This window comes from Protomyctophum parallelum (assembly GCF_964188405.1).
Source record: "Protomyctophum parallelum genome assembly, chromosome: 11".
Taxonomy (NCBI): domain Eukaryota; kingdom Metazoa; phylum Chordata; class Actinopteri; order Myctophiformes; family Myctophidae; genus Protomyctophum; species Protomyctophum parallelum.
The window spans coordinates 4,185,381-4,210,579 of record NC_139707.1 but is presented as its reverse complement, the minus strand read 5'-3'; the positions used below and the strand labels follow the sequence as shown (position 1 = coordinate 4,210,579).

At 51.3% G+C, this 25,199-nt stretch overlaps 1 protein-coding gene across 3 annotated transcripts in view; it reads left to right on the top strand.

Moving 5' to 3' along the window:
- Positions 1-21,672, top strand: part of ttn.1 (titin, tandem duplicate 1) — a 166,829-nt gene extending 145,157 nt beyond the window's left edge. For all 3 annotated transcript variants that reach the window (XM_083777357.1, XM_083777356.1, XM_083777358.1), the window contains 23 exons: positions 215-499; positions 616-915; positions 1,122-3,200; positions 3,509-3,811; positions 4,183-4,491; positions 4,638-4,928; positions 5,078-5,377; positions 5,529-5,834; positions 6,039-6,356; positions 6,733-7,014; positions 7,171-7,764; positions 8,004-8,291; positions 8,571-8,870; positions 9,173-9,778; positions 9,944-10,528; positions 10,682-10,984; positions 11,176-11,475; positions 11,739-12,314; positions 12,539-12,844; positions 13,177-13,767; positions 13,950-18,896; positions 19,749-20,127; positions 20,328-21,672. In XM_083777357.1, coding sequence (XP_083633483.1) covers positions 215-499; positions 616-915; positions 1,122-3,200; positions 3,509-3,811; positions 4,183-4,491; positions 4,638-4,928; positions 5,078-5,377; positions 5,529-5,834; positions 6,039-6,356; positions 6,733-7,014; positions 7,171-7,764; positions 8,004-8,291; positions 8,571-8,870; positions 9,173-9,778; positions 9,944-10,528; positions 10,682-10,984; positions 11,176-11,475; positions 11,739-12,314; positions 12,539-12,844; positions 13,177-13,767; positions 13,950-18,896; positions 19,749-20,127; positions 20,328-20,358 — 14,579 coding nt within the window. In that variant the 3' untranslated portion in view covers positions 20,359-21,672. The remainder of the gene's footprint in view (positions 1-214; positions 500-615; positions 916-1,121; positions 3,201-3,508; positions 3,812-4,182; positions 4,492-4,637; positions 4,929-5,077; positions 5,378-5,528; positions 5,835-6,038; positions 6,357-6,732; positions 7,015-7,170; positions 7,765-8,003; positions 8,292-8,570; positions 8,871-9,172; positions 9,779-9,943; positions 10,529-10,681; positions 10,985-11,175; positions 11,476-11,738; positions 12,315-12,538; positions 12,845-13,176; positions 13,768-13,949; positions 18,897-19,748; positions 20,128-20,327) is intronic.
- The last annotated feature ends 3,527 nt before the right edge of the window (positions 21,673-25,199 follow it).

Genomic DNA, 25,199 nt, shown 5'->3' with positions numbered 1-25,199 from the left:
GGTTAACTATATTACTCATCGGTTTTTATATAACGTTTTTGAACTTTTTTGAACTTTTGAACAATATTGTAACAAATTGACAAATATAACCCAGGATCCCAATCTCATGTCATAATCTAGTAAATTCAATTACCTCAGCTCGCTCTTCCAAAAGTCGCACCAGTCGCGTATATACCCAGTACTAACTCACAACATTCCTTTTCCCCCTCCAAAGCTCCACCAAACATCGAGTTTGGTCCGGAATACTTTGAGGGTCTGACCGTCAAGGCGGGAGACAACATCAAGGTGAAGGTGAGCATCACCGGCCGGCCCGGCCCCAAGGTGGTCTGGTTCAGGGACGGCGTGGAGATCACCAAGAGGATGATGGACGTGATCAACGTGCCCGGAGCCAGCACGCTGTTCGTCAGAGACGCCGACCGCACGCACAAGGGCCTGTACACCGTGGAGGCCACCAACGGATCCGGAACCAAGAAGGCCAAGATCAACATACAAGTGCAAGGTCGGTGGTCTTGATGAATTAGTGTTATCCTTTTCATGAGTTCATGAGTAAATTGATTTGATAGTAGTTTATTTTATTCATCTGACCACACTTTGTTCGTTCTTCCCATCGTGCAGACACCCCCGGGGAAGTGGTGGGACCCATCGTGTTCTCTGACATCGCCGAGGGCAAGGTCACTCTGACCTGGAACCCTCCAGAGAACGACGGCTGCTCAGAGGTCACCCACTACATCGTAGAGAAGCGCGAGACCGCCAAGATCTCCTGGGCCCTGGTGACCGACGAGTGCTTCGAGTGCTCCTACGACGCCACCAAGCTCATCAAGACCAACGAGTACCAGTTCAGGGTCTCTGCCGCCAACAAGTTTGGTGTCGGCAGAACCATCGACTCCAGCCCCATCATTGCAGTGATGCAATACAGTAAGTTGATTAACATGCTGCAGGAAAGAACTTGGGAATGAGATAATTTATACATAACGTGTTCACATTGCTCAGAATGCTCACCATTCAAAGTATAATAATGTTCAAGTTCTTCTATGGCTAACTGCAAAACTACGGATGATTTAATGAATTATATTATCATTTTTATTCCGTATCTAAAAACATTTCATCTTGTTGTCTCCCAGCTACCCCCGACTCTCCAGGCACTCCCGATGCCACCGAAACGACAGGCGAGACCATCACCCTGGGCTGGGCAGCTCCCACTAACGACGGAGGCAACCCCATCCAGCATTACATCGTGGAGAAGCGCGAGAAGAAGACCGTCCGCTTCTACAAGGTGGTGTGCAAAAAACCCATCGTGGAATGCGGCCACAAGGTCACCGGCCTCACCGAGGACATGGAGTACGAGTTCCGCGTGATGGCCGTCAACGACGCCGGCGTCGGAGCGCCCAGCAACGTCTCCATGGCCATCAAGGCCGAAGAGCCCAAGGACATCCCCGCGGCCCCGTCCGTGGTCTGCGTGTCCGACTCCACCGACACCTCCATCAGCCTGGAATGGAGCCGGCCCAGCGACGACGGAGGCATGGAGGTCATGGGCTACGTGGTGGAGATGGCGGAGGGAGCGGAGGAGTTGGAGGACGAGGAGTGGAAGAGGATGAACGAGGAGCTGGTGCCCGAGACGCAGTACACGGCGGGCGGCCTGAAGACGGGCGGGGTCTACCGCTTCCGTGTGTCGGCCGTCAACCACGTGGGCGCCGGCGACCCGCAGGAGACCGATGAGGCCGCCGTGGCCATGGACAGGCTGACGCCACCGCAGGTGGACATCGACGCCAGCTTCAAGCAGACGCACATCGTGAAGGCCGGAGCCTCCGTGTGCATGGCCGTCCAGTTCAGAGGAAAGCCCATCCCCACCGCCACGTGGGTGAAGGAGGACGGAGAGCTGGGCGTCATGTCGGAGGTCCTGACCACGGACAGCTCTAGCTCCCTGACCCTTGAAAACTGCAACAGGAACGATTCGGGCCAATACACCATCACGCTGGAGAACAGCGACGGCAATAAGGTCATCACCTTTACGGTGAAGGTGATGGACACCCCCGGAGCTCCACAGGCCGTGGCCTTCAAGGAAGTCACCCAAGGGTCCGTCACCCTCGTCTGGGAGCCGCCTCTCAACAACGGCGGCGCTCGCATCCTCCACTACGTGGTGGAGAGGCGTGAGTCCAGCCGCCGCACCTGGATCCAGTGCGGAGCCAACTCCCCCGCACTCATCCTGAAGGTCCAGGACCTGCTGGAGGCGGTGCCGTACTTCTTCAGAGTCTCGGCCGAGAGCCAGCTGGGTATGGGCGAGGCCTTTGAGCTGCCGGAGCCCGTCAGCGCCACGGCGGAGCCCGCCGCTCCTAAGAGACTGGACGTCCTGGACACCACGGACACCAGCGTGTCCCTGGGCTGGCTCAAACCAGAGCACGACGGCGGCAGCCGCATCCAGGGCTACCTCATTGAGGCCATGGCTAAAGACGGAGAAAAATGGATGCCCGTCGGCAACACCAAGGGTCTCACCTTCGACGTGGAGAAGCTCAACAAGGGAGACGCGTATTCCTTCCGCGTGAAAGCCAAGAATGACGCCGGCTTCAGCAAGCCCAGAGAGACCCAGGCGCCCATTCTGGTGAAGGAGCCTCATATTGAACCGGCAGCCGACCTCAGCGAGATTGCGAACCAACTCATCACTACCAGGTGCGGATGCACCTTCACCATTGACGTTCCCATCAGTGGCAGACCTGCTCCTAAGGTCATCTGGAAGCTGGAGGAGATAAGGCTGAAGAGCACTGAGAAGTGCCAGATCATCACGTCCAAGGGCAGGACCAGCCTTTCCATGAAGGAGGCCATGAGGGGAGACGGTGGCAAGTACCACCTTGTCCTGGAGAACGTGGCGGGAACCAAGACCTTCACAGTCGATGTCAACGTCATCGGAAAGTCTAGTCCTCCCGAAGGAACCGTTGAGGTCTCCAACATCACGTCCGAGTCATGCGATCTCACCTGGCAGGCGCCCGAGGACGATGGTGGCACCGACATCACCAACTACATCGTGGAGAAGCGAGAGTCCGGCTCCACTGCCTGGCAGCTCATCAACTCCAGCGTGAAGCGCACTTCGCTGCACGTCGGCCACCTCACCAAGTACATGCAGTACAGCTTCAGGGTGTGCGCTGAGAACAGGATGGGCGTCAGCAGGTCCTCCGAGTCTGAGACCATCGTCGCTGAGCATCCCTTCAGTGAGTAACTTCATGATTGAACGTAATTAGCTATCCAGAGGGGGGGGGGGGGGGGGGGGTCTGACGTTGGAGAGGCTAGCGCCCCTCAAACAAATACATAGAATAAAATACTGAGCAATATAAAACCGGTTTGGTGAATCTAATGAGTCTAACAGCAGATTAAACACCAATCCCTCGGTTGCCAACTTGTAGTTGCAACCAATAGTGAGTAAAAACGCTGAGTCATATTACACAGTCTACTGTCTAGACGATAACAGAACGATGAGTCCTCCAGGTGTCTTAAATGTCTCGTTTGCGTTCCTCAACAGCGCCTCCCGGACCGCCGACCAGGCCCCAGGTGTTCGGCGTCAGCGCCAACGCCATGACCATCAAGTGGGAGGAGCCGTACAACGACGGCGGCAGCAAGGTGACGGGCTACTGGATCGAGAAGAAGGAGAGGAACATCATCCTGTGGGTGAGGGAGAACAAGATCCCCTGCTTCGACTGCTACTACAGGGTGGAGGGCCTGGTGGAGGGTCTGGAGTACCAGTTCAGGGTGTACGCCATGAACAGCGCCGGCCTCAGCAAGTCCAGCGAGGCCTCCAAGAGAGCCGTGGCGCAGAACCCAGTTGGTGAGGATGAGCACAATTTTGTTCTACAGATATAAGATTTAAATATGATTCAGTAGTAGCTCCTTTGCCCTGATATTACTCTTGTTTTCATAATTTAACTACTTAAGCCGTAATATTCTTAAGTCGTACAAAGATGTACCTACCGTAAAACTCTTCCAAAAGTTATGAGCTTGCAGATTAAGCTTTTGGAAGATACATTTAAGGAAAGGTACAAAAGGTACATGCCCAAAATAAGAACGGTTGAAAATGGGTTTGAAAAAAGAAAAAAAGTGCGAAAATCAACTGTATCACAAAATACAAATCATTTGTTCCACTTCAGGCAATAGGACTAAGTGTTGTGTGTGTGTGTGTGTGTGTGTGTGTGTGTTCAGATCCACCGAGCAGACCAGAGGTCAGCAAGAGCACCCGCTCCTCCGTGTCCCTGAAGTGGTCGACCCCGATGAACGACGGCGGCAGTCCCATCACCGGCTACATCGTGGAGCGCAAGCCCTACATGGAGTCCGGGGAGGGCCGCTGGCTCAAGTGCAACTACACCAACGTGACGGACACCACCTTCACGGTCACGGCGCTGGGAGAGGGCGAGTCGTACGAGTTCAGGGTCATCGCCAAGAACGCCAACCAGGTGTACAGTCTGCCCTCCGAATCCACCGGCGAGGTGAAGTGCAAGTCGGGAGCGCTAGGTAAGATGTGAACTTCAACAAAACAACCACAACAACAAGAAAACGTGTATAAAAGCAGAATCGAGGTTCATTTATTATTAATAGTTTAATTATTATTATTATTATTATTATCGTATACTGACTGTTACATTCCTGTTGTGCCTCAGAACCTCCGAAGGCCCAGCTGGACGGCAAGCTCCTGCAGGACACTGTGAACGTCCGGGCGGGTTCGGACCTGGTTCTGGACGCCGCGGTGGGCGGAAGACCCAACCCCAAGTGCTCCTGGGCCAAGGGCACCAAGGAGCTGGAGCTGTGCGAGAAGTACCAGCTCACGTACACCACCAGCAAGGCCATGGCCGTCATCAAGCTGTGCGACAGAGACGACACCGGCGTGTACATCCTGACCGTCAAGAACATGAGCGGAACCAAGACGGCCGAGGTCAACGTCCAAGTGCTCGGTGAGTCCCAACACTACTGTTCTGTTTGCACTTTGTCACTTCTAATTTTTGATTTAAAAAAAAAGCATATACCTATACCAGCAATTCAACTCAAATTGAATACTGGGGCTCATTTATTTATTCTAACGAGTGTTGTTCTCTCTTCTCAGACACTCCCGGAGTCATCGAGGGTGCGATCGAGATCAGCAAGGTCACGGAGGACTCGTGCACGCTGAGCTGGAAGGCCCCGCTGGAGAACGGCGGCGACGCCGTCAGCCACTACATCGTGGAGAGGAGAGACACCAACCGCCTCAACTGGGTGGTCATGGACGACGAGTGCAAGGAGAACACGGTCAACATCACGCGCCTGTTCAAGAACACGGAGTACCTGTTCAGAGTCCGTGGAGTGAACAAGTACGGCTCTGGAGTCTACGCCCAGTCTGACCTCATGGTGGCCAGAAACATGTTCAGTAAGTTATACTTAACTTTTTCCTCAAAAGATAAACCTAAAGAGGATTAGATGAATATGTCATCTCTAAATTGAAAAACCAAAATTACAAAAGTGACATTAACTGTTTAGTGAATTAACCTCCGGATGTCCCTTCGTGCCTCCTTTTCTAGCCGTCCCATCTCAGCCCGGCACCGCCGAGATCCTGTCGTCGGGAGCCGACTTCGTCACCCTCGAGTGGCTGAAGTGTGAGAGCGACGGAGGCAGCCCGATCATCCACTACCTGGTGGAGAGGCGCGAGAAGAAGAGCTCCCGCTGGGTGAAGGTCAACAGGGACGGAGCCCTGGTGGAAACCATGCTGAAGGTGGCCGGCCTCACCGAGGGCAACACCTACCAGTTCAGAGTGACGGCCGAGAACAAGGCCGGAGACAGCGAGGCCAGCGAGATCTCTGCCTACGTCATCTGCAGAGTTCCAACATGTAAGTCTACTCGCAAAAAAAACAACTCTTTCTATGTGTGTTCGTATTGTCGATTTGACTATGCAATTAATGAATCGGACTAACGTTAACATTGATAATGGCATCATACATACATGGTACTAATAACAGTACTACCATTGATAACATCGATATCAAGAATATCATTCTAATATTAACATCGATCGTCCCATCTCCCCCCGCCAGGCGTCCCGTACGAACCTTCCATCCCTCGCGTCACCGACACTCACGCCGACAGCATCAGCCTGGCGTGGTCCCGTCCCGTGGAGGACGGGGGCGCTGAGATCCTGGGCTACATGCTGGAGATGCAGGAGGCCGGCATCGCCGAGGAGGACGAGGAGGTGTGGACCCCTTGCCACGACAAGATGCTGAAGAACGCCGAGCACACGGTGGCCGGCCTGACGGCAGGGAAGAAGTACTACTTCCAGGTAGCCGCGGTCAACGCCAACGGAACCGGAGACTTCAGCGACCCGACTGCCGAGGTGGAGCCGATGGAGAGGATCGGTAAGGCTTCGTCGTCTATTGTTATTACTAATGCCATGAGTGATTCTCAACCATTTGAAATGTAATAAACATGTTACTTTTTCGGGATTTCAATTCAAATATAGTACCAAAGAAAAAAAGCTAATCTACAAGCTCAAAACACATCACAGTGCGACATGTTTCGAGCTTGTAGCTCTGCTAGACAGGTTTCGAGCTTGAGGATCTGCTGTTTTTGATATCAGTATATTATGCAATGTGGTCCTCTGGAGTGAGTGTGGAACTATAGTGGGCGGCCCTCTCGACACCCCTGATCTACATGAGCAAGATTTAAGTCAGTATATCTTTTGGTTAATTTCCCAGCCTTAATCTGCCTTTTTTTCCCATTTTTTTCCTACAGAACTTCCCGACTTTGAGCTCCACGACGACCTGAAGAAGACCATCTGCCTCCGGGCCGGCGGCTCGCTGCGTCTGTCCGTGGCGGTCAGCGGACGCCCCGCTCCCACCATCACCTGGAGCAAGCCCGACGTGGACCTGAACGCGCGCGGCTTCATCGAGGTCACCAACGCCGCCACGCAGCTCATCATCGACAAGGTGCACCGCTACGACGCCGGCAAGTACACGCTGGTGGCCGAGAACTCCGCCGGCAAGCAGGAGGTCGGCATCATGGTGAAAATCTATGGTGAGTTTCACGTCGCTGTCTGTCTGTCTGTCGTCATAACTCATTGATCAAAACAAATGTAAAAATAAATAAATAAATATTTTTCAACAAACTATAATGCGATGGAACTTTAAAATATTTTAACTAACTAGAATCATCCTTCCCATTTAACTTTAGACACCCCCGGCCCGACCGGACCCATCCAGATCAAGGAGCTGACCAAGGAGTCGGTCACCATCGCCTGGGACGCTCCCACCGTGGACGGCGGCGCGCCCGTCAACAACTTCATCATTGAGCGGCGCGAGGCGTCCATGCGTGCGTACAAGACGGTCACGCCCCGCTGCGGCAAGACGTCCTACAAGATCGACGGCCTGATGGAGGGCATGCTCTACTACTTCAGGGTGCTGCCCGAGAACATCTACGGCGTGGGCGAGCCCTGCGAGACGCCCGAGGCCATCCTGGTGTGCGAGGTGCCCCTGCAGCCGCAGAGGCTGGAGATGATCGACGTGACCAAGAACTCGGTCACCCTCGCCTGGGCGAAGCCCGAGCACGACGGCGGCAGCAGGATCCAGGCCTACGTGGTCGAGGCGTGCCGCGTCGGCACCGACAAGTGGATGAAGGTGGCCACGCTGAAGATGACCGACTTCGAGTACACGCTGGAGAAGCTGGGCGAGAACGAGCAGTACATGTTCAGAGTCTTTGCCGTCAACAGCAAGGGGCCCAGCGAGCCCAGAGAGATGGTCTCTGCCGTCACGGTCAACGAACAGAGAGGTACGTTTTTTAACGCCCCGGGATTTGCTCAGCAGTTTTGATATGCATTAGTCCAAAAATATATATGAGGCAAACATAAATGTCATTTATATTCATAATCTTCAAATTTTTCCGACGCCAAAAATGTGTTAAAAACGTAAATGTGTAATCGTAACAGCCCTAGTTGAGGCCTCACGTAGTTGTTGCGAGTAGAATCCTTTGCATATTGTCTAATCTATGCGTGTGTGTGTGTGTTCCAGTGATGCCAGTGGTGGACCTCAGCAGCATTCCCAAGAAGGAGGTGAACGTTCTGGCCGGTAAGACCTTCGAGCTGGAGCTGCCCATCGTGGGCAGGCCACCGCCCGCCTGCGCCTGGTACTTCTCCGGCAAGAAGCTGAAGGTGACGGAGCGCGTGAAGATCACCAGCACCAAGACCTTCTCCAAGATCAGCATTTCGGACACCAACATCAACGACAGCGGAGAGTACACGCTGGAGGTCAAGAACGTTGTGGGCGTCGTCAAGGAGGTCATGAAAGTCGTCGCGCTGTGTAAGAAGTCACTTATAAGTTATAATAGATGAGATAAACATGTTTTGAGTTGAGTTTTAAGGTGTCACAGTATATGAATAAGTATGTGTAAAATAATAATAATGTATTTAACTGTATATACATTATAGTTGCTGTCGGGAGGAAGTCCATTTTTATTTTTTTAATTCTTTCATAAATCAATGTGTGTTGTTTAAAAACAATATTTAACCAATGTGGCTCTTATACGATAATCCACGACATAAAACCCTAACGTCTTTCATTTCCGAACCTTCCTTCCAGCCAAGCCAGACGAGCCTAAGGGACCGGTCCGTTTCGACGAGGTGGACGCCACCTCCATCACGTGCAGCTGGGACCCCCCGCTCAGGGACGGCGGCGCCCCGGTCAGCGGCTACGCTGTGGAGCAGCGCGATGCCCACCGCCCCGGCTGGGTGCCCGTCAGCGACTCCGTCAGCCGGCCCACCTTCCGCTTCGTCAACCTGACCGAGCGGAACGAGTATGTGTTCCGTGCCGCCGCCATCAACCGCTACGGCACCGGAGAGTTCCTGCAGTCCGAGGTCATAATGGCCAAGAGCCAATACGGTAAGCTCCCGCTGGTGTGAAAGTGACTATGAAAATAGTAATGTAATATAAATGTCGGCCGGCCATTTAAAAATAGCCCGATCTATAAGCTTGTACTGTAGATTCTGCTATTTTCAAAAGATTCGTATGCATTTTATACATTTGAAAACTTGTGAAATGGGACATTCTGCACAATGAGTACTTTCTACTTTTGGTAGTTAAACAATGAACATCAATGATGATGTTAAGGTGAAAAAATAACAGAAAATAACGGAGAGCTGCCATTCTGTCTCACTAAACGCTCCAAATGTCCTCCCCCTCAGGCGTTCCCGGACCTCCCGGCAGACCCACGGTCTTCGACACGTCCCGCGACGGCATGACGGTGGCGTGGAATCCACCGGAGGAGAACGGCGGCCTGGAGGTGTCCGGATACATCATCGAGCGCAAAGAAGTGCGCTCGGAGAGATGGGTGCGGGCCAACAAGAACCCGGTCACCATGACCCGCTACAGGTCCACCGACCTGATCGAGGGTCTGGAGTACGAGCACAGGGTCACCGCCATCAACGCCCGAGGACTGAGCAAGCCCAGCCTGCTGTCCAAGCCGGCGGTCGCCACAGACCCCGTGGATCCCCCTGGCTGTCCCCAGAACCCCAGGGTCACAGCGACCACCATGGAGTCTGTGTCCCTGGCCTGGAGCCCTCCAGACGACGAGGGTGATGCCAGGGTGGACGGCTATCTGATCGAGATGCAGAAGGTGGACACCAACGCATGGCTCAAGTGCAACACCACGCCTTCTCTGATCTGCGAGTACACCCTGACCAAGATGCCACAGGGACAGGAGTTCAAGTTCCGCGTGATGGCCTGCAACGCCGGCGGCTCAGGAGAGCCCGCAGAAGTTCCCGGAACGGTCAAAATCACGGAGATGCTTGGTAAGGATGCACAGCATACGGTAGTCTATTACTATGAACTACTGTACACAAATACAAATATAGAGCCAGAGTGACTTGCAAAAAGCTTAAATCCCTAGATTACTAGCATTCCAATCAATCTTTAGCCAGTCCTCTAACCATCACTTTTTTTCTTCTCCTGACTAGAATCTCCTGACTACGAACTGGAATTGAAATACAAGACGGTTTACGTGGTGAGACAGGGAGGAGTCGTCAGACTCTCTCTGCCCATCAAGGGTAAACCCGCTCCGACGTGCACTTGGTCTAAGGACAGCGGTGCCGTCTCCGACCTGGCCATGATTGCCAACACGGATGACGGTAGCGAGCTGATCATCAAGGGAGCCGAGAGGGGAGACTCTGGCACCTACAGCCTCTTCCTGGAGAACAAGGTGGGCAAGAAGAAGGCCCAGATCAAGGTCAACGTCATCGGCCGCCCCAGCGCGCCCGAGGGCCCTCTGGCGTTCACGGAGATCCAGGCCAACTCGGTCAAGTTGTCCTGGAAGACGCCCGTGGATGACGGCGGCTCGGACATCCTGGGATACATCGTGGAGAGACGAGAGGCGACCAGGAACGCCTGGTACACGGTGGACTCCAGGGTCACCGACACACATCTGCTGGTCAAGGGCTTCAGGGAAGGATCCAAGTACCATTTCAAGGTCACCGCAGAGAACGCCTTCGGCATCAGCGCCTCTCTGAAGTCCGAGGAGCCGGTGGTCGCCAAGGCTCCCATCTGTGAGTACAATCGATATACCGTCGTCTATGTCTCTACACATTTATGTTACATTTTAACCATTCATGCACTCACAGAACACAGCTTGCATTTACAGATGGCCAACAAGTACAAAACATCTTCCACAATATTGACCATGTTGTGATTGAAAACAGGTGTACCGGAGCCTTCGAACACTCCACCGGAGATCATGGACGTCACCAAGAGTTCCGTGGCCCTGTCCTGGTCCCGACCCAAGGACGACGGCGGCTCCGCCATCACCGGCTACTTTGTGGAGTACAAGGAGGTCTCGGTCGAGACCTATTCTCGCCACCAGAAAAAGGTGACCTCCACCATGTTCACCGTGCCTAAACTCACACCCGACGCAGAGTACCAGTTCCGCGTTGTCGCCGTAAACGCCATTGGAGAGGCCGAGGCCGGACCTTTGTCCGACGCTGTCATCTGCAAAGATCCATTCGGTGAGTTTGATGCCGTTGGACTGTGAAACATACTGTGACGGGGATTTTATCATAAGATGCTGGATGATACGATGATGTTTCGCATCAAACTGACCTGTCTAAAACCTGATATATACTCGGTTGCACGCCGGCGGCACACATAAAAAATGGCAGATCTACAAGCTCACTGTGTATTATTATCTCTCTTCTAGACAAGCCAAGCCAGCCGGGCGAGATCGACACGGTGACTGTGGACAGGAACTACATCAAGATCAAATGGGGGGCTCCCCAGTGCGACGGAGGCAAGCCGGTCCTGGGCTACCTGGTGGAGTTCAGGAAGTCCGTCGCGAGCACCTGGAATAAATGCAACAAGATCAGGACCAAGGAGAAGGAGTTCACGGTGCCAGGTCTGTCCGAGGCCACCGAGTACGAGTTCAGAGTGTTCGCTGAGAACGAGACTGGAATCAGCAGACCACGCAGAACCGCCACGTGCATCAAGACCAAACTGAGTGGTGAGTCAACTGTCATGTTCTGGCAGACAGAACCGGCAGACAGAAAGTGAATTGTTTGAGAATTGTCATCATTACAGGCTATTTAATAAGTAAGCAGTATAGAGGTCAAATGCTGTTTTATACACAAGTGACTTGGTACGTTAATAGAATTGTAACTAGCAGCTAAACAACAGAGATTATAGAAAAGCTGAAGTTGTTGAATAATTAGCAATGTGATAAAAGGGCTCCGTTAGTAACGTACGCCTGACTTGTGATGGTTACAGCCGAAAGCGCGCCAGGCCTGAGGAAGGAAATGGACGAGGTGACCGCCAAGTTCGGCCAGCCGGCCGTCATGAAGTGCCAGATCATCGGCAGACCCCTGCCGGTCATCAGGTGGTACCACGGCGGCAAGGAGGTGCTCGAGTCCCGCAAGTACGAGATGAGCTCGGACGGACGCAACCTCTCGCTGTCCATCACCACGGACCAGCAGAGGGACGAGGGCGAGTACACCTGCAAGGCGGTCAACGACGCCGGCGAGTGCGAGACCACCGGCCTCCTGGTGCTGGAGGCGTCCGCCCGCTTCCACCCCGACTACCCGCTGAAGGACACCTACCACGCCGCGCTGGGCAGCACCCTCAGGATCCACTGTGTCTACATCGGCCGCCCGGAGCCCAAGATCATGTGGCTTCAGGGCTCCAAGACGCTGGAGAACACGGAGGACATCACCATCGAGTCCACGGAGCACTACACGCACTTGATCATCAAGAACGCCCAGCGCCGAGTCCACGGCGGGAAGTACAGGGTCAGGCTGCACAACCACTTCGGCCGCGCCGATACTGCCTTCAACGTTGAAATCACAGGTATGATTGTTTTTTTTTTTTCGTTTCAGAATCGTACTCTTGTTGGCGTGTTTTTCATTCATTAAACTGTGTTCCAGTGGATCCAATGTAGTTATTAGTTAGTAACTTGTCATTCGTTAAATATGTATTGAAATGTGGACATACGAGTTTTCCGCTCGACTGCGACGCTATACATACGTTTGGAGAAGTGCTGACCCCGCTCACCGTGCGCGTGTGTCTTCCAGACAAACCCGACATCCCCGTGGGACCCATCACTCTGGACGCGCTGCTCAAGAACTCGGTGATCATCAGCTGGAAGGCCCCCACCGACGACGGCGGCTCCATGATCACCAACTACATCGTGGAGAAGCGTGAGGACAAGGAGGGCAACGACTGGGAGCTGGTGTCGTCCTCCATCAATGGCACCTCGTGCCGCGTGCCCAACCTGATCGACAGCGCCGGCTACTACTTCCGCATCTCCGCCCAGAACCGCTACGGCAACAGCGAGCCGCTGGAGCTGGCCGCGCCCATCCTCATCAAGAGTCAAATGGGTATGTTGTTTTGCTAAATCTGGTATTATTATACAATAATATGCAATACATTTTAGAGGGCATTAGTGTGATATATAGATAAATCTATGAAATTCCATGAATAAAATAATAATAATGAAGTAGTGAAAATATCAGATCTACAAGCACACAACGCGTCGCTTTGTGCCACGTTGCGTGCCTCTAGATCTGCTATTTTCACTAGTTTGAGTCTCGGGGCGAATGTCTAAGCTCTTTTTTGGGTCTCGACATGAAAGGTCTGGTCTATATACCCTCAGTGGGTACAGCTAAATTGAGGAGTCTAATTGTGTCTAACATGTTGCTCCTTTCCACAGACAAACCATCGCCGCCCCTGTCTCCCGTGGTCTCCGGCATCACCAAGGTCTCGTGCGTGCTCGCCTGGAAGCCTCCCCTCAGAGACGGCGGTTCCAAGATCAAGAGCTACTGCGTGGAGAAGAAGGAGAAGAATGGCGAATGGACGCCCGTGACCACGGACGAGATCAAGCAGACCGTGTTCTCCGTCAAGCGCCTCACCGAGGGCTCGGAGTACGTGTTCCGCGTCAAGTGCGAGAACCTGGGCGGAGAGAGCGACTACAGTGAGGAGACGGCGCCCATGGTGCCCGCCAACGCGGTGGACGTGCGAGCGCCCGCCTTCAAGGAGGAGCTGAGGAACCAGAGCGTCAAGTACAAGAGCAACGCCACGCTGGTGTGCAAGATCATCGGGCAGCCCAAGCCCGTCATCAAGTGGTTCCGACGAGGAAAGGAGATCCAGTCGGATGGGAAGAAGCTCAAGATCCAGGAGTTCAAGGGAGGCTACCACCAGCTGGTCATCACCGAGGCCGACGAGGACGACTCCACCATCTACCAGATCAGAGCCACCAACCAGGGAGGCTCCATCTGCGCCACCATCTCTCTGGACGTCGAGGGTAAGTTCACAGACACCTACAAAAGTCTACTTAATAGTATGACGTATCCGGTCGCACAATTTACAGTTACAGCTAAAAGTTCCCTTTGACATTTACAGTCCAACTATATTGACGGTAGTTACGTAACTGTGTCATTTTAACGTTTCACAAATGAAAAAACTAATATATATTTGTTTTTCCAGTCCCGGCCAAGATCAACCTGCCTAAGAACCTGAAGGACAAGGAAGCCATCCCCGCCCTGCGCGGCGAGATGGTCAACATCAAGATTCCCTTCACGGGCAAACCCGACCCGGTGATCACCTGGCAGAAGGGCCAGGACCTGATCGACAGCAACGGCTACTACCAGGTCATCGTCACCCGCTCCTTCACCTCGCTGGTGTTCCCCAACGGCGTGGAGAAGAAGGACGCCGGCTTCTACATCGTCTGCGCCAAGAACCGCTTCGGCATCGACCAGCAGACGGTGGAGCTGGACGTGGCGGACGTGCCCGACCCGCCGCGCGGCCTCAAGGCCAGCGACATTTCCAGGGACTCGGTCACACTCAGCTGGGTGGAGCCGGCCAACGATGGTGGCAGCCGCGTCAGCAGCTACATCATCGAGAAGTGCCCCACCACCGCAGAGAGGTGGGAGCGTGTGGCCCAGTCCCGAGATAGCCACTACACCATCATCGGCCTGTTCGGCGGCACCGGCTACCAGTTCAGGGTCATTGCCGAGAACAAGTTCGGCCAGAGCGCTCCGTCCGAGAGCAGCGGTCCCATCATGACCAAGGAGGACAAGTCCAGAGTGCTTCTTTACGACCGCGAGGTCGACGACTCCGGGTCCACCGGCCCCAGGGGCAAGGTCATGGTCAACGACGCCAAGAACCTCCACGACAGATTCTCCATTGCAGAGGAGCTGGGAAGAGGACAGTTTGGTATTATCCACCGCTGCGTGGAAATCAGCTCAGAGAGGACCTTCATGGCTAAATTTGTCAAAGTGAGGGGCGCCGATCAAGCCATCGTCAAGAAAGAAGTCGCCACTTTAAATCTCGCCAAGCACGCCAACTTCCTCCTCCTCCACTACGCTTTCGAAAGCCCAGAGGAACTGGTGTTGATCTTCGACTTTATCTCCGGCAGCGACATCTTCGAGCGCCTCAACTCGCCGGACTTTGAGTTCAACGAGCGCGAGATCGCCAACTACATAAGGCAGGTGTGCTCGGCTCTGGAGTTCCTGCACGAACAGAGCTATGGCCACTTCGACATCAGACCCGAGAACATCGTGTACACCACCAGAACCAGCTCCAACGTGAAGATCATCGAGCTGGGCCAGGCCCAACACCTGACTCCCGGAGACCAGGTGAAGATCCAGTACACCACTGCTGAGTACGCCGCTCCCGAGATCCACCAGAGCGATCTGGTCAGCACCGTGACCGACATGTGGTCCGTGGGCGTCCTCGCCTACGTGCTCATCAGCGGAATCAACCCGTTCACCGCCGAGACCAACCAGCAGATGATCGACAACATCTCCACCGCGGCCTACACCTACGACGACGAGTCCTTCAAGCAGGTCACCGTCGACGCGCTGGACTTCACCGACCGCCTGATGACCAAGGAGCGCAAGCACCGCATGAAGGCCACCGAGGCCCTGGAGCACTCCTGGCTGACGAAGCCGGCGGAGGAGCTCAGCGGTAGGGCGATGCAGACGGGCAGGCACAAGAGATACTACCAGGCCATGGCCAAGAAGGAGTGGGCCACGGTCGTGTCCGCGGCCCGTGTGGCCAGCAGCGGCTCCATCAGGTCCCAGAGAGGAGTCTTCGTCGCCAAGGTGAAGTTTGCTACGTTTGAGCACGGCCCCGTCGCCGGCCAGCTCAGCCACAGCGTGGTGAACGAGGGAGACAGCTTCAAGATGACCTGCAACGTCGAGAACTACGACAACAGCACCGAGGTGACGTGGTACAGCGGCGTCCGGCAGCTGGAGGCCGGCGACAAGTATGAGATCTTATACGAGGACGGCGAGGCTGTAATCACCGTGAACAAGGTCACCAGAGCGGACGACGGAACCTACAGGTGCAAGATCGTGAACGAGTACGGAGAGGACAGCGCCTACGCCGAGGTGTTCGTCAACGGCGTCAGGTCTTACCGCGACTACTTCACGACACGCGTGGTGAAGAAGGTGAAACGCCGTGTCGACACCGCCAGAATGCTCCAGAAGCCACCGGAGTTCACGCTGCCTCTTGTCAACCGCACGGCCTACATCGGAGAGAACCTCCGCTTCGGTGTCACGCTCACCGTGCACCCAGAGCCCCGTGTCACCTGGCACAAGTCCGGACAGAAAATGGTCCCTGGAGCCGATGACAAGAAGTACACCTTCATCAGCGACAAGGGTCTCTATCAGCTGATCATCAACAAACTGGACAAAGACGATGACGCAGAGTACAGCGTCGTGGCCAAGAACAAGTACGGTGACGACAGCTGCAAGTGTCGCCTCACCGTTAACCCTCGGCCCACGCCGGCAGACACGACACTGAGGCCCATGTTCAAACGCCTGCTCGCCAACGTCGAATGCAAGGAGGGACAGAACATTCGCTTTGAGATCAGAGTGTCCGGTCGCCCCGACCTGAAGTGGGAGAAGGATGGCATGCCCTTGGCCTTCGGTCCAAATATCGAAATCGTCCACGAGGGCCTGGATTACTTCATCCTGAACGTGAAAGACACTCTTGCTGAAGACGCCGGCGTATACAGAGTCACTGCCACCAACTCTGCCGGATCCGCCAGTTGCCAGGCCTCCCTAAAAGTGGAGCGTGTCACTCACGTGAAGAAGGTGTATGTGAGTATAAAGGAAAAGAAGGCGGCAGCTGAGAAGGAGAAACTAGACAAGAAGGTGAGACTGAACCAGATTATGAGTGGCACCGCTATCGATCCTCTGCCCCCCGCTGCCGTGATGGCCATCAGGGAAGCGGCCGCCTTGTTCAAACCCGCCGTGGAAACCAAGAAGGGTGACAAGACCGAGGCTGAGATCCAGAAAGAGAAAGAAGAGAGGAAGAAGAGGGCAGACGAGAAGAGGCTGCGCATGCCATACGACGTTCCCGCTCCTCGCAACTTCAACCCGGCCGTACTTTTGGAGGACAATGAGATCAAACACTTTAAGCCTTTCTCCGACATGAAGTGGTACAAGACGGTGCGTGACCAGTACGAGTTCCCAGAGCCCATGGACAAGATCACGCAGAAGCGCCAGAAGCGCATCCGCCTGTCCAGGTGGGATCAGTTCTACGAGGTGCCTACGAGGATCAACGACCAGTACAAGCCCAGGTGGCGCATCCCGGCCGTGACCCAGGACGACCTGGAGACCGTGAGGCCTGCAAGGCTGCGCACTCCCTCGCCCGAGGTAGAGGCCTACTACCGGATGAGAAGGAGGTCTCTGGGCGACTTCAGCGACGAGGAGCTGCTGTTGCCCGTCAAGGAGTATCTGTCCATGAAGCAAACCGAGGAGGACAGGCTGGCACTGGAGGAGGAACTCGCACTCGGCTACTCCGTCTCTCCACCCAGCCTCAGCCCCGTGCGCTTCGAGCTGTCTGCCCTGCGCTCCACGTCTCCCAGGAGAGTCTACCACGCCGAGGAGGAGGAGGGAGCAGAAGCCGCCGCCAGATACGACTCCTACCGCATCCCGTCTAAATTCGAGGCCGGCCCGAGCTACCACGATTTGCGCCAGCGCCACTTGCAGACCACCTACAGACCTCCCAACCAGAAGCAGAGGGTGTACGAAGAGAAGGAGGATCACGAGTTGCTCCGCCCTCACAAAATGGCAGAGAGAATGACTGGCTACAAGAGTGAGCTGAAACGCATGGAGTTTGAGGAGAAGATCAGAGTCTCCAAGAGGGAGACCACTGCCGTCGCCCAGTACTCTGAGGAGGTCCAGTCCGACTACCTGACCGCTCGTGCCTCCGAATATATTGCTAAACCAATCAAGAAGCTTCCGCCTGCTGAACTGCCAGCCCCTGAGAAGGCTGCCAAAGTTGATCAAGTGACCTACCCCAAGGTTGACTTCATGTCCAGGTACGAGGAGAGGAAAGAGGTCCTGAGGACAGAGAGGTTGTCCATGGTGAGGAAGGAGACGGTGACACAGGCTCCCTTCAGCCTGGACCACGCTCCACGCATCTCCATCAGGATGCGCTCACACCGCGTGCCCTACGGCTGCAACACCAAGTTCACCCTGAACATCCAGGCCAAGCCCGACCCACAGATCACGTGGTCCCACAACGGGAAGGAGATCCAGCAGGGCAGGAAGTACCGCATGACCAACCTGAGTGGAGTCTTGACCCTCCAGATCACTGAATGTGTGAGCGAGGACGCTGGCACCTACCGCGTGGTCTGCAAGAACGCCAGGGGAGAATGCTCCGACTATGCCACTCTGGACGTGGCCGGAGAGGAATACGCCGCTTACTCAACACTCCGCCGTGGGGACGAGGAGCCACCGTCTGCACACGACCCCGACATGACCAGGACGGAGGTATATCACGTCTCATCATCCAAGACTACCGTCGAGGAGACCACCACCGTTGTAGGGACAAAGACGGTAACGGAAAGCAAGAAAGTGGCCGCCAAGATCGTGGGCAAACCACAGTCTCTGACCGTGAATCAGGGAGACATGGCCGAGTTCTTGTGTGACGTCGCCGGAGACCCGGCACCTTCTATCACCTGGCTGCGGGAAGGCTCTGCGATCGGCTCCTCTTTCCGTCACCACATCGTCTCCGCTGAACACACCTCCAGCTTTGAGATCTCAGTCGTGGAGAAGGCGGACGAAGGCAGCTACTCGCTGCTGGTGGAGAACGCTGCGGGCAGCCAGGAGGCTTTCTTCACTCTGACCGTACGCAAGTCAGAGTCCAAGGAGAAGGTCGCAGAAAGGATCACTTCACCGGAGGCCAAGTCCCCCGAACCCAAATCTCCCCCGAGAGTCAAGTCGCCAGAACCAATCAAGTCACCACAGAGAGTGAAGTCTCCTCCCACGGTCACGTCCCCGGCGCCATCGGACGGGGAGCGGGCGATGTCACCAATCAAGAGAGTGATGTCCCCCACAGCCAAGTCCCCCGAGCCAATCAAATCACCGAAGAGAGTGATGTCACCAACCTTGGAAAAGGCGCCTGCCGCTGTACAAGGTAAGAAGGCATTATTGTAATTGGCGGCAAGTCATAATGTAGATGATGTTTGTTCGTATTTTGTCGTTATAAATTTCAATGTCAATAGTACTGCTCCTGGCGGAACGTTCCGTCAGAAGGAATCCAACCAGCAACCGCTTCTGGCGTAATGTTCCGTCTGATAAGCTTTATTATTGATATCAAACCGGATCGCTATTTAGATTACTAAGTAACACTATTATGTTCATGACATAATAGTCATTGGCTTCACTAAAACTGTTAACACCAAGCACTATAATTGTAACTATCACTATAAAGTTATCATTCCAACTCTAGTGGGTGGCGGAGTCCACACTCCACACCACAACCATAACAAAGACAATGGTGGTGAACGATGTCGTTATAGTGCTTGGTGTGAACGGCCCTTTTGACAAGCTTTCTTTCCTCTGAGAAACTTGGCTCACATAAAACATGAATGCTTAATGTTTATGCTTGACATCTTAAACATTAATTAGGCCTTGGGTGGTCGGTGGGTGTCACCGACCACCCAACAGCTCGTTTGTGGGTGCTAATCAGTGGCGTGCACAGATAGATACTAGGGGGTGCTAGAGCAACCCCTGCCCTTTTGGCAATGTGCCCTTTTGAAGAAAAAATCTATATTCTTGATAAAAAAAAGCTTCTAATATATTAATTAGGCCCAGAAGTCTATAAATCTCACACTATTAAGGCAACCGGCCGGTTCCACGCGCTGCACAAGGTGCCCTTTTTTTTCACTTGAGCACCTGCCCCTCTAAATGTCTGCGCACGCCACTGGGGCTAATGCAAATTAAGCCATAACTCATGAATCATGTGCTTTTCGTCTGCTATCCTCAGCCCTTGTTGAAGAACCAACTAAAATGGGTATTATGGCGCAGAGAGCTTCTGCTGACAGCAGCAGCATAATGATGCAGGAACATTACTCAGCCGGCGCTCATGTGGAAGCTGCCTCTTACAGCAGCAGCACTCACACTGCTGAGGTTTCACTCCAGAGCATGTCAGCCACTAGCAGCATGATGACGTCTGAGTCAATGGCTGCCATGAGCGCCAGCAGCAGCAGCAGCAAAATGATGGAAATGTCTGAGTCAATGGCTGCCATGAGCGCCAGCAGCAGCAAAATGATGGAAATGTCTGAGTCAGTGGTTGCCATGAGCTCCAGTAGCAGCAGCAGCAGCAGCAAAGTGATGGAAATCTCTTCTCACTCCTCGTCTCTGAGGTAAAAAGTTACCGCTAGTTGTCGGTAACTAACGTACAATCAAAACCAGCTTTTGATTGTACGTGATTATGCTGAGCAGCATCATGGTGAATGATAAAAAACAAAAGTATAGCAGAGTGATTCTATGTCTCTTGTTGGTTTGACGGTAGAAACTAACTGTTGGTTTGCTTTGTGTCGTGCGTGCGTGTGTGGTCCTACAGGCAGATGAGTGGAGAAGGAGAGGAGCACTGATCCAGACCGGTTCCTGAGCGTGGGGAGGACCAGCACCAGTCACACCAGTGACTTCAGGACGTCTGGAGTGAAGGAGGCTAATGTTGGAGCAAAACACTTTCGAAAACTGTCCAACCAGCTTGGATTCCAATCCGCTGCTGTTCACATTTGGTCCATGTAGAAACAAAGAAAAATGTAATAGAAAACAGCAACATGGATAAAAACGTCCACATTTCAGTTAATTTCTACCCTCAATTCCCTGATCCACTTTTATTTATTGAATTAGCAAAACCTAATCTTTACTGATCTTAGATAAAGATCTGGATTACTGTTCTTGTAAATATGAACTATTTTTATACCAAACTTGACATTAATTTATGCCAAACTAGACTGAAGTCTAAAGTTGTTATAAAATGTGCCATATTGGATAAATATGACTTAGGATTTTTGATCCATTTTTCTGTGACATGTACATAATGTATATAGCCGAATTTAAACGGTTATGGGAAATGTATGCATTGTTATTTATGACAATATTAACTGAAACTAAAATGAAACAAAGTGTTAAAAAGGAGAAAGTTTCTGCATGAAACGAATACCCTGTTATACCTGAAACTAAAACACTGTGCCTCAACGATTTGTTGAAGTCTTTTAAGATTGCCTCAGCAGGTAGAGAGGCTCCCTGTTGAAGTTTGAAACAAGAATCTGAGACAAGACTATTATCCACACGCCTCAGTGCGTGTAATATTACAGTTCTCCTATATGAATTATTAACACGACCATAAGACCCTGAGTGCTGTTTGCATAATACCCTCATGTAAGCAGCAGGAACTGGTCTTGTGTTTCGGACTGACTATGTCATTACCACCATTTTGATGACATGCTCGGAGTGCAAGCGGCCTGCACTCTGGGGTTTCGATAATTTTAATGTGCACTGTTTCTGGCAAAGGACCCTTGGATTGCCCTTTTTCAAGAGTAACATCACCCTGTCCACAAATACAGAATGAAAGAAAAAAGAAAAAGTCAATACAAGTTATTCTTTGCAGAAGCAGTGCCAGCTCTCGGAGGCTAGTTTGGTAATGTGTTGTGTGTTTTTTGAGTGTGTTTTTGTAGATTTTAGTCAATTCACCTTGTTCGCTATAGTCAGGGTTTTCACCAAGCCAGTGCACCACAGCAAGTCCACCGGCTGTGAAACGAAAGAAAAATGAAAATTGCATTCATTGTATGCCCTGCACTTGGATTTAATTGATGTTGATATAGCATTGCCAATATGTAACTTCCTCCTTGAGTTCTATGCATTAATGATTTAATAAAGCATGATTTCAGCACAATATACGACATGTCTCTGTATCTGTTTATTTTTTGATGTCATTGTTATTATGTTAGACAGCTTAGAATAGGAACCCAGATAAGCTTATTGCGAGTTATCATCAATCAGTGGTGGAATAAGTACTCAAGGTTTTTAGCTCACAATTGTGAGCTTTTGTCTATTTTCAAATGGCTGAAATGTATATAGGACTGAAGTGGTTAATGTATGTTTTGTAAAAATAATCAAAATCTACAAATACCCAGGGTGCAAAGGGGGTGTGCTGCATTTGCCATAACATACAAGGTTGTCCACCAGAAATAATATCTATGACCCAGTAGGATCACAACCTACTGTATATGGACAACCCGGTCAAGTTTTTGGTCGAAGTCCAATATGGCCACCACAATGTTAGCCCCCATTAGTTTTAATGGGGGGTGAATAGGGCAACATTTTAAACTGAGGGATATTTCCACGAAACTTAACAGGTTGAGGTCACTGATATGAATACGAATGTTTTTGTGTAGTGTTGTTACTGGTGTATTTTCAGACAGCTACCACTTTGTCCACCCCCTTTTTTGATGACATAAATGCGTAACCCCCATTCCCCTAGAGCACCAATGACGAGCTCTGTAACATAAATGCGTAACCCCCATTCCCCTAGAGCACCAATGACGAGCTCTGTAACAGGCCGTCCATTTGAAAGGATAGCCATAGATGTAATGCCCTTCCCTTGCATGGTACGAGGTAACATCATGATGTAAGTACATCATGGTTGTATAGCAGACTACCTTTCTAGATGGGCAGACTTTTATGCCATATACCTAACCAAGAGGCTGTGACAGTGGCCAAGAAACTGGTGGAGGAATGGGTGTTGAGATTAGGTGTCGCGTGCACTCTACAGTCTACACAGCGACCAGGGTGCCAATTTTGAATCAAAAGTCTTTCAGGAAATGTGCAAATTGCTACAAATGAATAAAACAATTAAGGACCACTCCATATAATCCTCAATCAGACGGGTTAGTGGAAAGTCAAAATAAAACAGCCTGTTTTCAGTTTTTGTGGAAGATAATCAGGGCAACTGGGATGAGATGCTCGACCCATACTGTATGTCATGATGGCATAGAAGCAGTGTTCAGTCTTCCACAGGGTTCACACCATATAAGGTGCTGTTTGGTAACGAGATTACTCTACCTGTTGATGTAGTTATGGGAACACAAAAGCAGGAGGCCCAATAGGGCCTATGCGAGTGAATATGTGCAAAAGATACAGGGTTACTTAAGCACAGTGAGGGAGGCTGTAAAGAAAAATCACCAAAGGGCCACAAATAAACAAAAAGAGTATACATACATGGGAAATATACAGAACATGAGATCAAGGGAGAGAACCAAATGACAAGAGATGATGAGAATCCTGATTTTGTAATGATTCACAGATGGGTCAGGACTCAGGATGCACCAGGGAGAGGCAGGAGACAATGTGCCCGAGGGGTGCACACCAGGCTGCAACTTTGGGGGAAGCCTGTAGCAAGGGAAATAGAGTTAGGAGAATATGTGTACCCTGGGGATTTAGGGGATGAAAACGTGGTCCAACTAGGGGAGAGGGACAATGGTAACACTAGGGCCCTGATGAGTCTCCCAATTTAATTGTAAGAGAAAATACGTGTGACATGACCAGGAGTCAGGTGGCTGGTCAGGCACCCTGGGCAAGACCTAAGCTGAAAAGACTATCAGCGGAAGTTGCGGGATTTTAGCGGAAGTGAAATCGTTGATGCTTTACAAATCAGTTTACATTCTCCGCGAATGAAACAAGTGTTGTGATTGGTCGGGAAAATATCGTATCCGGGGGAAATACATTCGACGGCTGTTCCGGAGGATACAACCGCCGATAGCTTCTCTGCCTTAGGTTGTGACCAGGCTTTTCTTTTCGCAGATAAGTAAGCCTGGGACCGAGGCTACTGGTCAGGTGGCTATAGGCCACAGAGAAATGTCAGAAGGCCAGTTTGGCAAGAAGATGTTGTACTGAGGTAAAGAGTACTGTGTTAATGAAAATGTGTATTTTTCATGGAAATGTGTTTTTTTAAGAAGTAGCCTAACGGTAGCCACGCCCCTCAGAACATACGCGACTTTATGGTCATTTATTTTATAAATGGGACCATAATTTTCCAAAAAGAATATTATGACATTAGAAATGAGACTTTAAACTAGTGACTGGAAGCAGAAAGTATTCATGACCATGTTTATTAAGGTAATACAGTCTAGGTGAAGTTGGGCCCAAATACATGGACTTCTATGGGGCTATGGGTTTTTCTGGGTCCAATGACAGCGCCACAACAGGCCATTATATGAACTTTCAGGAGTTTCAGGCTTCACAAAACAGCTGTCTGACTGCCCCCCTGGTTTAAACCCGTTTAACCCGTTTCATTTCCAGTTTGACATGCATTAGTCTACGGTCTACCCCCCCCCCCCCCCCCCCCATTTAATGTAATTTCTATTTTTGAGACCCCCGATTTATATTGCAAAAAAAAAATCTATGTTAATTTAACTCTGTGAGAGTGTACAAATGGAACCTAATGGACCCATGCGCGCGCGTGTGTGTGTGTGTGTGTGTGTGTGTGTGTGTGTGTGTGTGCATGCATGCGTGTAACTCCACCCAGGTGCAGCGTGTGTCCGTGATGATCCAATAAACTCTGACCAATGACGGACGGACTTTCATGTGACGTAGAGGGTTTAAATAGGGACACGGAAATGCACACAGAGCATGTTTGGGCTGAGCTGCAGCAAGGTATGTTTGTTTGTTTGTTTGATAAAACACACGGTTTTATCCACCTTTAAACACTGCTATAGTTTAAACATTAGTGGTTTTATAGTACTGTTTATTGTTTATTGTGGCAGAAAATGGACAACATTGTGTTGAATGTTTGTTCTTGAGAAGGAAGGAAACAAAGTGTTCTAAACAGACAGTGGTGGAAAGTAAATGATTACATTTTAATACTGACGTATAGTGTGGGAAATATACTCCATTATTTGGAAACTTTGAACTACTAGCTGTATACTTTTGTATATTTGCATTATTATTTCAAAACCTACTAGCCTACTTTTTTTTTATTTTACCACTACAGCCATACATTTGAACATGGCTGATCTACAAGCACATAATCATGCACAATACAATGCTACACATTGTGACCTTTTAGATCTACTAAAAAAATTGAAACATTTCAAATGGGACATTCTGCATAATCATTTTGATATATATATACCTCTTTACTTTTACTCAAGTTGTATAATTAATATAATATAATTTTGAAGATCTTCTCCCTTTTTTTTTTAACTGCTTTATTTCACTTTAAAAAACACTCATTATCTACTCTGCCTTATGTGAACACCCCAGACAGTTTTTCTTTTTTAAGTTGCTTGATTCAGTAATTGGCTATTTGATATAAAGTTTAGCTGCCCCGCCCCTTCCTATACAAACCCATTGTAACTTCAAAATCCTTTTTTTACCATGATAGATTCATCAAACGTACAAATACCCAGCCTTTTCTCTGACTGTA